Source organism: Aulonocara stuartgranti, assembly GCF_965226115.1.
Source record: "Aulonocara stuartgranti genome assembly, chromosome: 12".
Lineage (NCBI taxonomy): Eukaryota > Metazoa > Chordata > Actinopteri > Cichliformes > Cichlidae > Aulonocara > Aulonocara stuartgranti.
This window is the reverse complement of record NC_138948.1, coordinates 35,783,828-35,798,172: the sequence shown is the minus strand read 5'-3', so window position 1 is coordinate 35,798,172 and position 14,345 is coordinate 35,783,828. Positions and strand designations below refer to the sequence as shown.

At 39.0% G+C, this 14,345-nt stretch overlaps 1 protein-coding gene across 2 annotated transcripts in view; it reads left to right on the top strand.

The window, feature by feature from the left end:
- piwil2 (piwi-like RNA-mediated gene silencing 2) overlaps positions 1-14,345 on the top strand; it is a 28,793-nt gene that overhangs the window by 5,908 nt on the left and 8,540 nt on the right. For both annotated transcript variants that reach the window (XM_082553725.1, XM_082553726.1), the window contains 16 exons: positions 2,148-2,594; positions 2,684-2,789; positions 2,976-3,090; positions 4,569-4,744; positions 5,072-5,162; positions 5,508-5,618; positions 6,348-6,465; positions 6,577-6,701; positions 6,860-6,940; positions 7,029-7,142; positions 7,391-7,579; positions 7,766-7,850; positions 9,271-9,363; positions 9,794-9,934; positions 10,255-10,368; positions 11,147-11,335. In XM_082553725.1, the coding sequence (XP_082409851.1) occupies positions 2,172-2,594; positions 2,684-2,789; positions 2,976-3,090; positions 4,569-4,744; positions 5,072-5,162; positions 5,508-5,618; positions 6,348-6,465; positions 6,577-6,701; positions 6,860-6,940; positions 7,029-7,142; positions 7,391-7,579; positions 7,766-7,850; positions 9,271-9,363; positions 9,794-9,934; positions 10,255-10,368; positions 11,147-11,335 (2,271 nt within the window). In that variant the 5' untranslated portion in view covers positions 2,148-2,171. The remainder of the gene's footprint in view (positions 1-2,147; positions 2,595-2,683; positions 2,790-2,975; positions 3,091-4,568; positions 4,745-5,071; positions 5,163-5,507; positions 5,619-6,347; positions 6,466-6,576; positions 6,702-6,859; positions 6,941-7,028; positions 7,143-7,390; positions 7,580-7,765; positions 7,851-9,270; positions 9,364-9,793; positions 9,935-10,254; positions 10,369-11,146; positions 11,336-14,345) is intronic.

Here is a 14,345-nt window from a genome sequence, read left to right as displayed (position 1 = left end):
AAATCAAAAGTAGTCAAAAATGGCCAATTGTACCCTGGACCCCAGAGGGTTAGAGGCTAAAAGCAAAGTTGTCACCAAGTACTGTTTATATTTGTGTGTATTGCTGCAGCTTTTTGAGCATTAACTTGGTGCCTTTGGGTGAAATAATGGTAATATGAGTGATCCATATGGTCACAAAGAATAGCCACTTGTTTCTGTGCTACCAAAGTTCCCCGGCTTTCATTCAAAATGTGTTTATCGTCATCACCGACACATTAAACTACTTAAACATTATAAATGTCTTCAAGCTCACACTGAGGCCTGTGGGGCACAATCAGCCACTCAGACAGTACACACATTTATGTGTATTTATATATGAATATTTCATATTTTAAGGCTGCCTGTTTATTTAAGGGAGATGAACAAAATACATTGGAATTGTACATAATAATATCACAGGTGATAAATTCAATGGATTTTAAGTAGATGCTTGTGCATCCTTAAAGTCTTATATGTTGAATTGAACTATGTGATCTGTTCAAAGCCTCCCAGTCAGTGCTGCTCTCCATGCCTGTCTGACTGTACATGATGTTTGTAGCACAAACACTTTAAAGGTGATCCTTTAGGACTTCAGCAATAATACAGACAGCAATTTAGTTAGCAAAAAACAGTTTATTTGGGAATTAACTTAAAAAACAAACAAACATCTGCCTCCTATTTTTTGTTTCAACGGGGGGGGGGTTTCAACAGGAGAAGAATATCTCTAACAAGTTGATTTGTTCACATTTTCACATCTTAATTTTTAAGTGAAATGTGCATTTTGAGTTTATACACTATGTATATAAGGCGACAGTTTTCTTTTGCAGTATTTTTGTGTGGTGCGTTTTTCTATGTCTTAACAAAAGGGGAACAAAGGTGTTTAAGTTCATCTAGGATGATTTGTTTTCATTTTCACATGGTCTTACTGAGGTGATGCGAATTGAAACATGCATTCTTTTTGGGGGGGCGGGGGTGGGGATGTGCTGGAAAAGCTTGAAAAGGGACCTTGAAAGTGCTTAAAAAGTGCTTGAATTTGACCCTGAAAAAGGCAGATGAACCCTGAAATTTCTGTGTATGCAGACATTGGCTGTATCCCAATTCAGGGTCTGCACCCTTAAAGGCCGCATTTCAAGGCCGATTACGTCACAGCGGCGCGCCGAAGGCTGTCCCAATTCAAAGGCTGCTCGAAATGCGGCCCTGAAATGCGTCCTTCATTTCCCTGAATTTTAAGGCTGTGGCAGTGTAGACTTCGTGGCCCAACATATCCCAGAATGCATAGCGCGGCAGTGGGTGTGGATAATTTTGCCGAAAAAAAACGGCGGATGGGGGCGCCCGAAGAGTAAACTTTAAGTAAGTACTGAATATTATGTCACTTATTTATGTACAAATGTTTAATAACGAAGAACATTAAACATTACTGTTGGCCACATGTCGGCAAAGTTATGTGACATTAGTGACGTTTGTGCTAACTTGGTTTTAAAGCCTTTACTTTAAAATATACGCCGTTCAATAGCTGAGCTTAATCTTACGGAGAATGATCAAAGCTCATGTAGAAACAAACAAACAAATGAACAAAAGATTTTCTCCTTTATTTCTGTCAAACACAGCTGTATGACACTTTTCCAGCTGTTAGTATCATGGTTGCTAGGCAACCTGGGCAGCGCAACAGAGGCTAGACCGTCCCATTTCACAAGCCTCGCACTTCCGGCCTCAGCGGTCTTTGGGTACACGGCCCTTGAGGATCGTTGAGGCTGCGTACTTTAAGGCTGCAGACCCTGAATTGGGATACAGCCAGTAACAGATATGTGATTTTCAACAGTTGTCACAGTTCATTGCAGTATTGTCAAAAATGGATTGCATGTTATTGCCAACTTGACCCCATTCAGTCGTAGTCTGATAGAAGACTGATAACAGGGACGGTATTAATTTGCATAATGATCTCATTTTGCACCGGAAGAAAAAACCTTCCTTTGAATTAAACAGACATCACAAAGTTTAACTGAAATGCTTTTTCAGCATTCAGGAAAGTTGAAGTGTATTTGAACCTGGCCATGCATTTCCTTTATTATTGTATGATTGAAATGTGCTACAAACTTTATTATTTGGTTTTTTTCCTCTGCTGTTAACAGCTGATAGTGGTAAAAGTTGATCAGATGGATCCAGGCAAGCCTCCTGATCTCACTGAGAAGATGGGTGCCCATTGGCTGGGACGAGGAAGAGGATTACAGCTTGGGGAGTCTGCTGTAGGACGTGGTAGAGGGCTGTTGCTCTCTACAGAAGAACCTGTTGTAGGACGAGGCAGGGCTTTCCCTACTTTCAGTGATAACTCACTGGGACTAAGTGGAGCTGTCCCCATTACTGAACCTGTGGTAGGAAGAGGTAGAGCACTGTTGGCGCAACAGGATATAGTAGTTGGCCGAGCCAGAGGGCTGCTCGTCCCAGCAGTTGAATCAAAGGTAGGAGTGGCGAGAAGTGCAGGCGTACTTAGACTGGATCCACAGGAAGGACGCACACCTCCAAGTGAGACAATGATGCCAGCTCTAATGGGAGAAAGCCCTACTTTGACAAAAGAAGAGGTGCGAACCAGAAAATGCAATAAATTATGTTTTAATTTTAATGGTGAAATTGCCACACAGAGTTGCACAGGTTTGCTTTCTTCTGACAGATTGGCAAGCCACCACATGTTAAAGGATCAACACTGGTCTCAATGTTTAGAGGAATGGGCATTGAACCATCAGCGACTTCACTGGGAAGAGGAGCAGCACCACTGGGTCAGTATTTATTCTGAGAAATCCAGAGATACTGAAAACAAACAGTCTCTGGGCCCCTAAGCACAACACATTGTGTGCTCATTTGCTCAAAGCTTTGTAAGCCACAGAGTGGCGTGATGTTGGTTCATTTTGGTGTTTATGTATATGAAGAAGAATCATATGGATTCATGTTACATTTCGTTGCAGGTAGGGGAGCAGCTGGGGATGTGGGAGAGGTGAAGCTGCGAGATGCCCCACCAGGTGTCATCAGCACACCACAGAGTATCGGCCCATCTGGAGAAATGATGGGCAGAGGCAGCAGGTAAGCAGCACAGGAGTGACACTGTGTTGTGTTTCGACTAACAGGGTTTCTGACATATTTTCATTCAGCCTGATGTAGTTTATGAAACCTGCAGTAGACTAAATGAGAGCCTACTTTGTCTGTGCTGCTGCAGTTTCTGTGCTCGCTGCTGAATGCTGCTCGCTTGAATCAACTGACTTTTGACTGCTTGAAGAGGGGTCCTAATGTGATTGGTCACCTTTGATGGACAGTTTCTTTTACTTAAATCGAGTTACACCGAGGCAGCAACATAAGCGCTGTTTTTAAACCATATTTGTAAATTAATTCTGCAGAGTTAATTATCAGCAGTTGCTGTTTCCTGTGTAGCAGTGGAAATACTGACAGCTGTCACTAAATAACCTTACTGATGAAGAAATCTTTAAAACCAGAGCGTTCTGAAGCATCTTCACTGCTGTCCCATATTGTTGTACAATATTCCATACATTTAATAAAAAATTAAAAACAAAAAACTAACTCATGAGAATCAGGAAGTGTACGGTTATAACCAAAATACAGACGTTTAAATCTGCCAATAAAAAGTTGCTTAGTCTGCAGCAAACGTATAACTGCACATACCCTCCATTTAAAGCTGTAATCATATTTAGCAGAATTAGATTTATATGAAATATAAGTTAACTAATAAATTGTGGTGTGATTTAGCTACAGTGAATTAGTAGCTTCAATGACTTTGTGAAGCGTACACTTTAATAACTCATCAGTTCTATAGTTTGAAATATACCTTAATTGATAAAAATTTGTACTTTTATGTCAGTAAAAGTTCATTTTTTACAGAATGTATATGTACAGTAGTATTATTACTTCTATATATGTATAGGATTTAGGATAGGTACTTCTTCCACAACTGTAAAAAGCTGATAATCAGATTTGATCAAAGCATTTGTTCACTGAAACAGTAAAAACGTTTTTTTTTACTAATAATCAATGATCGAAGTACCTCCCAGAAACAGCTCTTTAATATTGTTCTTGCTTTATGAACACTATTAAATCCTTCGTCAAAAGTCAGTTGATTGGAGCAGGTAGGATTCAGCTGTGAGCACAGAGTGTGAAACTGCAGCAATGCCTGCAAATCAGACTCTCACACGTGTGTGGCTGCTGAGTTTTACACACGCAGGTTGTTGAATTTGCACGCATGGAATTTAATTCCACATGTAGCAATGAATATCTGCAGGCAGGAAATTAAATTATTTGCTGGATTATGTTTTTTGTCGCACCTAACTTTTGACAATTAAAACAAATCCATATATAAAACCTAACGGCCATGAAGTTAAATCATTGTACAGGAAGAGCACAAAGTACATGTTCTAACCTTTTATGAAGGTATGACTTGATCCAGGTTGGGATGGAAAAAGTAGTGCCAGTGCCAAATTACACTTACTTACTTTATCTGCATTGAACAACCATTATATGACTTTTCCTTGTGTGGATTTTGCCTTTTTCAGTTTCCTTGGCCGAGGTTTGTCCCCTCAGAAAATGGTGGGCCTCGGAAGAGCAGCTATGCCTCAGCTTGGAGTTGGCAGAGGCCGTGCTTTGCTTCCTTCATTTCCTGCAGGTCAAGACGTGTTTGTTTCTCCAGTGTCTGAGCCGCAAACAGAATACTCTCAGCCCTCTCTGACGGGTAATTATATAAAATTATTTTAAAGGGATTGCAAACTGAGAGTTTACCACCTTAATTTGTTTTTAATCCTCTTTTTAAAAGAAAAAACAAGAATTCCTGTGCAGGAATTCTAGATTTTAGATTTGGAAACTGTCTGAAAACTTGAGACTGGAGAAGATTGTGATTTTGAAAGGGAAAGAAAGGTGTAGGAACCCCAAGTAAACTATTATGTGCATCTTCTTTTGCATGTGTCTAATACAATCTTAATTGTGTTTTTTTTATTTTAATTTGATTAATTTGTGGGGGGGGACATGCATTTTGGGTAATGACATGCATAATACTGTAAAGGAACGGAGTCCCCTGTGCACACCGTTCAAGAAGCCACAGACCTTTCCACTGGTCCAGCTGCAAAGACGGGGCTGACAATGGAGGCAGTTCGGTGAGTGTGCTTTTCTCTATTTCCTTTACCTTAGCGAGTCCTAACAAACCAACATGAGCTGTGTTGTGGTTTGGAGGCTTTTAACGGTCAGAGCGAGTGTTCTGGTGTTAGCTGTTCATTCTAAAACATCATTACCTCTGACTTATCCATGTCTTCTGACATTCTCATTGTCTCTTATGAGCACATAATGGTGTATTTTATTAAGGGTCATCTAGTGGTATTGGTTCCGTATTGATTAAATCTAACATTTTGCAAGACAGAGCTTTTATTCAGGTCAGTAACTGATCATTTGTTTTGCTTGTCATAAACTGATCTTTTTGTCCATGTATGTTCTCCACTCGTCAGTGAGCCACTGAATAAGGCTGGAACCAAAGGAGCTCCTATAAATATTGGGTCAAATCACATCCAAATTCAATGCAAGAACGAAGCGGTGTATCAGTACCATGTTACATTTACGTAAGTATCATATAACATTCAAGACCACTTGTTGCGTACAAGGAAACAAAGTTTATGTCTAAAAACTGGAGGAAATGTTGGAAAGCTTTAATCATAGTTTCAGGTAATACAGGGACTGGTTCTAATACAATGTAGGCACTGGTAGCTGCGTCACTGCCTACACAGACAGGCAGTAGACAGTTTTTCACAATACATGCTCTGTTTTGTTCACTATAAAGATGGTTTACCTGCATATAAATCTGCCTCACACATAGAGTAGAATTAAAATTACAGGAGCAAAAGATTATAAATACTTGATTTTCAGTATATTGTTATTCTTGACATACAAAAAGTGCAGTGTTTCCAGCTCAACATCCAGCCTAACATTCCTGTCTGAACAAACTAACTGAAAATTACACTAAAGTGATATTTGGACTAATTCTCTGTCTATGATCCTTAACAGATTTTAGTCTACTTTCGGCTCTTATTAGTCCGTTGATTATAAGTGAGCAATTAATGAAACCCAGAGAGCTCCTGTTACCAACACTCACATGTCTATAAAATTATGCAGGTATTTTGGGAAAATCTTAATGTTTACTAGGATTTAACATTTTGCCAGACAACAATGAAAATGTAGGATCAGCTTAAATTACACTGAAGAACCACAGAGAAACTTGAAGTTTGTTCATTCAGTATCGTTACCCGTGTTAATATCTACTGTGTATTTTGTGATGTGAATTTCTTACCCAGTCCTAATGTCGAATCAGTGGCGATGCGTTTCGGCATGATGAAAGACCACCGTCCAACCACAGGTGAAGTTGTGGCATTTGACGGTTCGATACTGTACCTTCCTGTTAAACTGAAAGACGTGAGTATCACAGTTGTTACAGTCACCATGCTAAATTTAAAACTTAATACGCTCTTTTTAAAATAAATATATATATATATATACATATATATATATACTATTTTTGCACAGGTGGTTCTTCTCAAGAGTTTGAGACGGACCGATAATCAGGAAATACAAATCAAAATTCAAATGACGAAGATTTTACCACCGAGCTCAGATTTGTGCATTCCCTTCTACAATGTGGTGCTCAGGAGGTATTATGTCAGAGACACATTATATCCTTTCTATTTTACACAATAAGCCCGACTGCTGTTAAGAGTCCTAAACAGCAATGATTGTTTCCCACCGTGTGCCGTTATAAAGGAAGTTTAAATTACAGGATATGACACAGTGTTCCTCTCGTTTTTTCAAGGGTGATGAAAATCATTGGACTAAAGCTGGTGGGCAGAAACCATTATGATCCAGAAAGCGCAGTCATTCTTGGAAAACACCGGTAAGTCGTGAGATTTGTTGTAGCACCAAAGGATACCTGCTAAAATCAGGCAGCGCAGTTTCATTCACTAGTCTACCGGTTTTTCTAGACTCCAGGTTTGGCCAGGCTACTCAACTGGTATCAAGCGCACAGATGGAGGCCTGTACCTGTGTATTGATGTCTCTCACAAAGTCTTGCGGAATGACTCTGTGCTGGATGTCATGTGAGTTTACACAACAAAAAGCATCAGCATACAAACATGCTCGAGCTGCTGCAGATAGATTCATGTCTGTGACTGTATCTCCAGCCACAGATGATTTTGCAACATTTCTAATGGCCTTTAGTGATTATCGAGCATTATTAACTTTGACCAAGCTTTCCCTGTTAGGCTTGAGCAGAACAGTCTAATAAAGGCTCCGTTCCATAGTGTGAAAAATGAAAAACACGTGCTTGTGTTGGGCTGTCTGCCAGGAACACGTTGTACCAACAGAGCAAGGAAAACTTTCAAGATGAATGCACCAAAGAACTCGTCGGCAGCATTGTCATCACCCGCTACAACAACCGCACCTACCGCATTGATGCCATTGAGTGGAACAAATCACCCAAAGACACCTTCACTTTGATGGATGGCACTGTAACTACCTTTGTGGACTATTACAGGTTAGACTGCTTTTTCCTACAGCAAACTGTTTTTGTGTGTGTTTGTGTAGTGAAATATCAGCAGTTCGGTCTTCACACCAACCCAACAATGAAAAGATCAGTTGGATCTGGGTTTTTTTTTTTTCTTTTCTCCGTTTTCCCCAATGCTCATGTGATTGCATGTTTGTTTGTTTTTTTGTTTAACAGCAAAAACTATGGCATTACAATCAAAGAGATGGACCAGCCTTTACTCCTGCATCGGCCAAAGGAGAGGTCCAGACAAGGCGGGAAGGTAAAAACCTATGTTTTTAAAAAGGTTTTATTCAACAGTTCAGTGCAACAACACTATTTGTGTCTCCGGGAGATATTTTTAAAGTCAGTACTAAATATGGAATGATGATTTCCACATGCGTAATGCTAGTATTAACTCATTCACTGCCAGCCATTGGCAGTGAATGAGTTAAACCCATTGACTCATTCACTGCCATTGACGGCTATAGACATCAATGGCAGTGAATGAGTTAATAAAAGCTCAAGACACACAGACAGATTTTTATGCAGGCTCGATGAAGTAGATCAGTCATCTGACATGTTTTTCTAAGAATGCCACTTCACATTCATGTTCACGTTTCTTTAATTTATGTTTGTCCAAATAGTTACCAGAGGGTTAGTAGGGTTGGGTGATTGGATAAATATATTGACTATCGATGATAGGCTGAGCCCATCGGCGATCGTTTTTCCAAGGGCGATTTATTTATTTATTTGCCCATGAGTAAGTTTGCTAATAATGATGGCGATAACATAAGCAATCAACAGAAAAAAAAATAATAGTGCCTCTTTCATCTGCGAGCAAATGCACCCTCCTCAGAGTGCGCCCAAATGGTTGTTGATGGAGCTGCAGAAGCTGATGGTAGCCTAGCATGCTCAGCCGGATGGTGGACACATACATGCTCATGCAAGTTAGTCGTGTTTGAGTACTTTGCTCGCACTAGACGTCTGCACAACTGGCACACTGCTTTGGTTACATCCGTAGGTTTACCTCTTTCATCTCAAATTGGCGACTATATATTTTTAGTGCTGTCAGCATTAACGCGCCGTCATCATGACTAATGCAATTAATAATTAACCCATCTGGAGCGCAGACTGAGTCACAATCCCTGAAATGTCTCTTTCAACACATTTCGGGCAGTTTGTCCAAAGTTTGTTCAGTCTGCGCTCCAGATGGGTTGAGCACGTTTAAAAATTTTAATCGCGTTAATCGTGATGACCGCGTTAACGCTGACAGCGCTAATGTTTTTTTGGGAAATTACTTCGTCCATGTTTGGACTTCTTCTGTGTTGTAAACGCACAAATCAGTCCATGCATGATTACGTTGCTCCAACCATCAAAAAGCCTGCGCATGCCTGAATATTTCGCCCATCGGCGATTATTTGGCTGACGATTGTTTGTTGGAAGATTCTTGCATATCGCCCAACCCTAGAGGTTAGTCAGCCTGGATGATTAGTTATCATGTAAGACTCAACATCTGTGTGAGATGGGATGAAGCTAAGTAAGTGAAAACCAATAAAAATATGAATAAAAACTTTATCTTAATGCATGCATGTCAAGCAGAGCTGTACACAGCTGTATGCACTCTTGTGCTTTGTTGTACCGAAGATGTAAAAAACTAAGTTCAAAAGTTTTTATAACAACTAATTGTTCATTTGTTGCAGCAAATCATCACTGGTGAGATCCTTTTAGTCCCAGAGCTTTCCTTCATGACAGGAATTCCTGAGAAAATGAGGAAGGACTTCAGAGCTATGAAGGTAAGCTTAATGTGTCAGTAAACTTTCCTTACTCTTAGGAGCTGCCCATCTAATTTAATGTTAGTGTTAATACACACTGTGTATGTTGGTTGAAAACAGAACATATAGCATTTTAAAAATCAGTTGTCTTAAGAGTGTTCAATATTAAAGTGTTCAAATTTTGCTAGTTTAAACTTTGAGTGTAAACACTTGATTTCTACACAGCAGCGAAAGAGCCTGACCATTGTAAACATTGACAACGACACGGTAGTGCAATGCTTTGCTAACATAACCGTCAGAACAAAGATGTCTTATGATTATTGTCAGTAATGGAAATTTCCAAGAACAAATTCTGGTCTGAAAACCTTCATGAAAGTAATTGTAATGAATAAAATAACTTGTGGAAACCTGACTGCTCAAAGAGAATATTGCTCTTTTTAACATGTTCTAGGACTTGACAATGCACATTAACGTGAGTGGTGAGCAGCATACTCACTCAGTAAAGCAACTTCTGAAGAACATCAACACCAATCCTGAAAGTCTGAATGAGCTTGGTGGTTGGGGACTGGAGGTTGGCACAGAAATCTTGATGGTAGGAATTTTGTCTCTTTAGAAAACTCCTTCATTCAAAGCCCGTGGGCTATTTTCTCCCCAAGAGTTGTCTGAGAAATGCACAGTGAAACCAGTGCCATGCTATAGCCTTTCAGTATGTCGGTACTAAATTCTGACTGACTTGAGGCCATGTTTAATTTCTTTGGTTAGTAAACATAATGCGTACAAAAACAGTTCTTTTAGAAGTGGATGTAAGAGCTTGTCCTTTTTGTTTTCCTTCCTTGTTTGCCCTTTTTCCTTGTGGACGTTTCTTTTTCTCTATTTTTCCCAATATAGTATGAATATTTTTCTCTTTTGCAGCTCAAAGGTAGAACTCTTCCCTTTGAAACCATCTGCCTGCAGTCTTCATCCTTTGCCACTGGTGCTGATGTGTCTTGGTCCAGAGAGGTTGTGAGGGATGCTTCAATCAGCTCTGTAAGTGTTATGAATGCTTATCTGTAGAGCTCTATATAAATGTGCTGTTTCATATCCCAGATCTTGTCTGGTGGTTACCAGAGATGTGTTCAGTCAGCTAAACAATTAAACAGCTGTAAACCATTAATGTTTAAGCATAATGACATGTAACTGTTTGGTCAAAAATTGTTAGTTGTCCTCTCTCTGATGAAAATTTGGAAATTAAAAAAAAAAAAAAAAGCTACATTCAGTTGGGAACTGAATTTGAAACATTGGAAATCATGAGTGAGTCATTTTGTTATCACTATGTTTTTAAAATAGGACATGAAAATGTCCCTCAGAATGTAAACTAAAAAAAGACATTTTATCTGTAGTTCTGCCAGCTTGTTTTATGTGTGCTTGCTAAGAGTTGCATACCTACAAAATGTGATAAGGCTAAGGATGCCTTATAAACAATGCAATATTCTTTTTACAGTTAAACAGCGACAGTAGTTTGCTAAAGTTTATGAAGTCCTACTTCTGATTGTCCTTTGTCACTGAATGCACAAGAGACAGGAGAAAGATGGGACTGTTTATACACAAACAGCTGATTTGGGGGGAAATGGAGACGCTTGGGGAATAATAAATCTGAAGAGACGAAACCTCAACAACTGAAAGTAGTTAAAGAACAAAACGGCATACACAGTTAATACACTGCTTCCTAAAGTGTCAGTGTGTGAACAAGTTACTTTACCATAATACAAATATGGCTGATTTACACCACTGCTTTCTTTCATTAAACAATCCATGTTACTCTTAGATTCCCTTGAAAACCTGGGCCGTCTTCTACCCTCGACGCTGTACAGCACAGGCTGAAGAGCTTGTTTCCACCTTTAACAAGGTGGCCACACCTATTGGGGTCCAGATGGGTCGACCCATTTGTGTGGAGCTGAGGGATGATCGGACCGAGACTTATGTCAAGACCATCCACTCGCACCTCACGAGTCAGGTATGATGTAGAAAATGTTTAGTTTGACGAAATCTTCATAAATCTCATTTCACTGGTTTTTAGTTCACTACACAAATATTCATTAGGAATATATGAATGCCATCACAGTAATGTGAAGATTTTTATATATATATATATATATATATATATATATATATATTTATATTTATATTTATTTATTTATTTAAAGGGGACAGTGCAGTTTAACATAGTTCAAGTGCAAGACATGAAACTGATGTACCGCACAGGTTTATAGCTACTGCTAATTTTCAACAATTGTCCCTTGTTGGGCTTACAATCTAGATGCATTTTACAATAAAACATACATTTTCATAAAACCAAATTACATCATAAATACAATTACAAATTAATAGACAATAATTTAAAATAAAATTAAAATTATTAGTTAAAATTAGAGATGGCACGATACCACTTTTTTATGTCCGATACCGATATCATAAATTTGGATATCTGCCGATACCGATATGAATCCGATATAGTGTTTTTTAATCAACAAAACTGTTTTTTAAAATATCTTGCTGCATTTTGCAAGTCTGCAAGTTCATACTCAAGTTTAAAACAACAACTACACTAAAGCTATTCTGTTATACCTGTATACAAAAAAATATTTCATAGTTCAGCAATACTGATCAATCTAATAAACTTAAACCTACACCATCCTCACTATTCTGGTATTTTAAAGAGTACTTAGCGTAAATATTAAGCAACCTAACTAATAGGGTTCCAACTCCCAGCAACAACAAAAATAAATAAATAAAAAATAGGGAACCACCCCTCACGCTCCACCTCATGATGCTTAATCAACGTAATCAACCTTAATTTGATGCAGTGTGAAAAAAAATGCACAGAAATCAATTATTTTTCAAGAAATATTAAATAGATTCAACATCTTTCTTCAACAGAACTGCAGACTGCACAGATGGTACCTTCCCAAAGGAAAAAGTACTATAGCTTACTAGGGTATATATATTAGACTTAATAGTCACTATATACAGTAATTGACTTCTATTCATTTTACATCAAATTAAAACTTTGGCTGTCAGATAATTATTTATTAAAAGCTAGACATTTTAAATGAGAATAAGAAAGAAAAGTATGTCTTTGTGCCCCCTTTTCCCTGTTCATGCCCTATCGGCCCCCCTGGCTAAACTTTGCTAGATGCGCCCCTGCACAGTTACGTCAGCTACATAGAAAAAGATCCTGGTGTAAAAAGTAATATTAAATAAATTCTAACAACAGCTTATCAAGCTTAAACGTGCTGCTGTTGTTCAGCCGCTGGTTTCCTCTTTCTGGTGCAAAGTGGGCCAAAAACAAACAAGACAGACGGATTCCCGACAGAAAAGCCGATCAGCTGATCATTAAGCAGTTTCACGATTGAAGTAGCAGCCGGAGAGCGAGAGGCAGTCGCTTGTTAAGCTTAACGCAGGAATGCTTTACAAACATTCAGAGATGGACTTACACACTTGCTTTACTTCTCTCGGGGATAACTTTGTCGGAGATGAAATGCCAGGTTGCTAGCGAAGCTCCACATGCTATCCAGACCACCGACAGGTCCCGCATGCCACAGCCGCTCTATCACGTGATGCATACTGCTCCGACGTGCTAACGTTCTGAGGTGAGTTACGGCGCGTTGCAAGTTTTGTGAGGTGCTTTCGTGATATTTAATGGATCGGATTACATTTTTTATTTTTCTCCGATATCCGATCCAGTAATTTAGGTCAGTATCGGACCGATACCGATACGTAATATCGGATCGGTCCATCTCTAGTTAAAATGACTACAACTTTGATTTCCCTTTAACCACACTTTACCTTCAATGTAAAGGATCTAATGTCTGTAATCAATTTGATATCGGTTGGAAGTGTGTTCCACAGATGGCAAGCCTTTATATATAGATATATACATACACACACACACACACACACACTAATCACATATACTAATGTTGGATATATTTTCATTTATAAACGTATCATATTTTGTCAATAAAATAACTGACAACCCCTTATAGTTTATTCCAGTTCAAAGAAAAGGTTTGTGTATCCTTTGGCGTTACCAGAACTTGTGAAGTTATTGCATATGATGGACAAATGGAGTGTAACAGACAAGCAGTTGTACTTTTCATGTCTTTATCAAATACATCAAACACCAACTTTTTCTTGCCTAGTGCACACACTCACCAGCCACTTTGTGAAGTACCCCTGTTCAGCTGATTGCCTTATTAATTATTTACTTTAACAATCACATGGCAGCACCTGAGTCCATGGTCATTTCGATCATCTCTGCATACTTAAATGGCCTACTGAAGTTCACTGAGCACTAGAATGCAGAAGAAAGAAACTTAAGGGACTTTGACCATGGTAAAGTTGTTGTTGTTGGCGCAAGACAGGCTTGTCTGAATATTTGAGAAACTGTTGATCTATCGGGATTTTCCCACACAACCGTCTCATGTGTTTATAGAGAATAGTCTGAAGGAGAGAAAATATCTGGTGAGCAGCAGTTAAAAGTTGATAAAAATGTAGGAGTCACTTAAATAACCATTTGTTACAACCAAGCTGTGCAGAAGAGCATCTTTGAATGCACAACATTTTGAACTCTGTAGTAGATGGGCTGCATCAACCGAAGACCACATTGGGTCCCACTCCTGTCTGCTAAAAACTTGAGCTACAGTTTGCACCGGCTTACCAAAATTGGAAAACAGAAGATTGGAAACATGTTGCCTGTTATCAGTTTCTGCTGCAACATTGAGATGGTAGGGTCCAAATTTGGCAAAAGCACAGCATCCCTCATGTCATGTGTCAGCTGTTAATAGCGATGGTGGTGTAACAGTGTGGTGGATATTTTCTTTGCACAGTTGGGACTGCTTTCCAACTGAGAATCATTTCATTCCCATCCCTTAATGACCATCCTGCACCCATCTTTTGATGACTGCTTCCACCTTAAAACGTTCAAATCTATCAAAGAGAACAGTGCTTTGTCTGTTGTATCT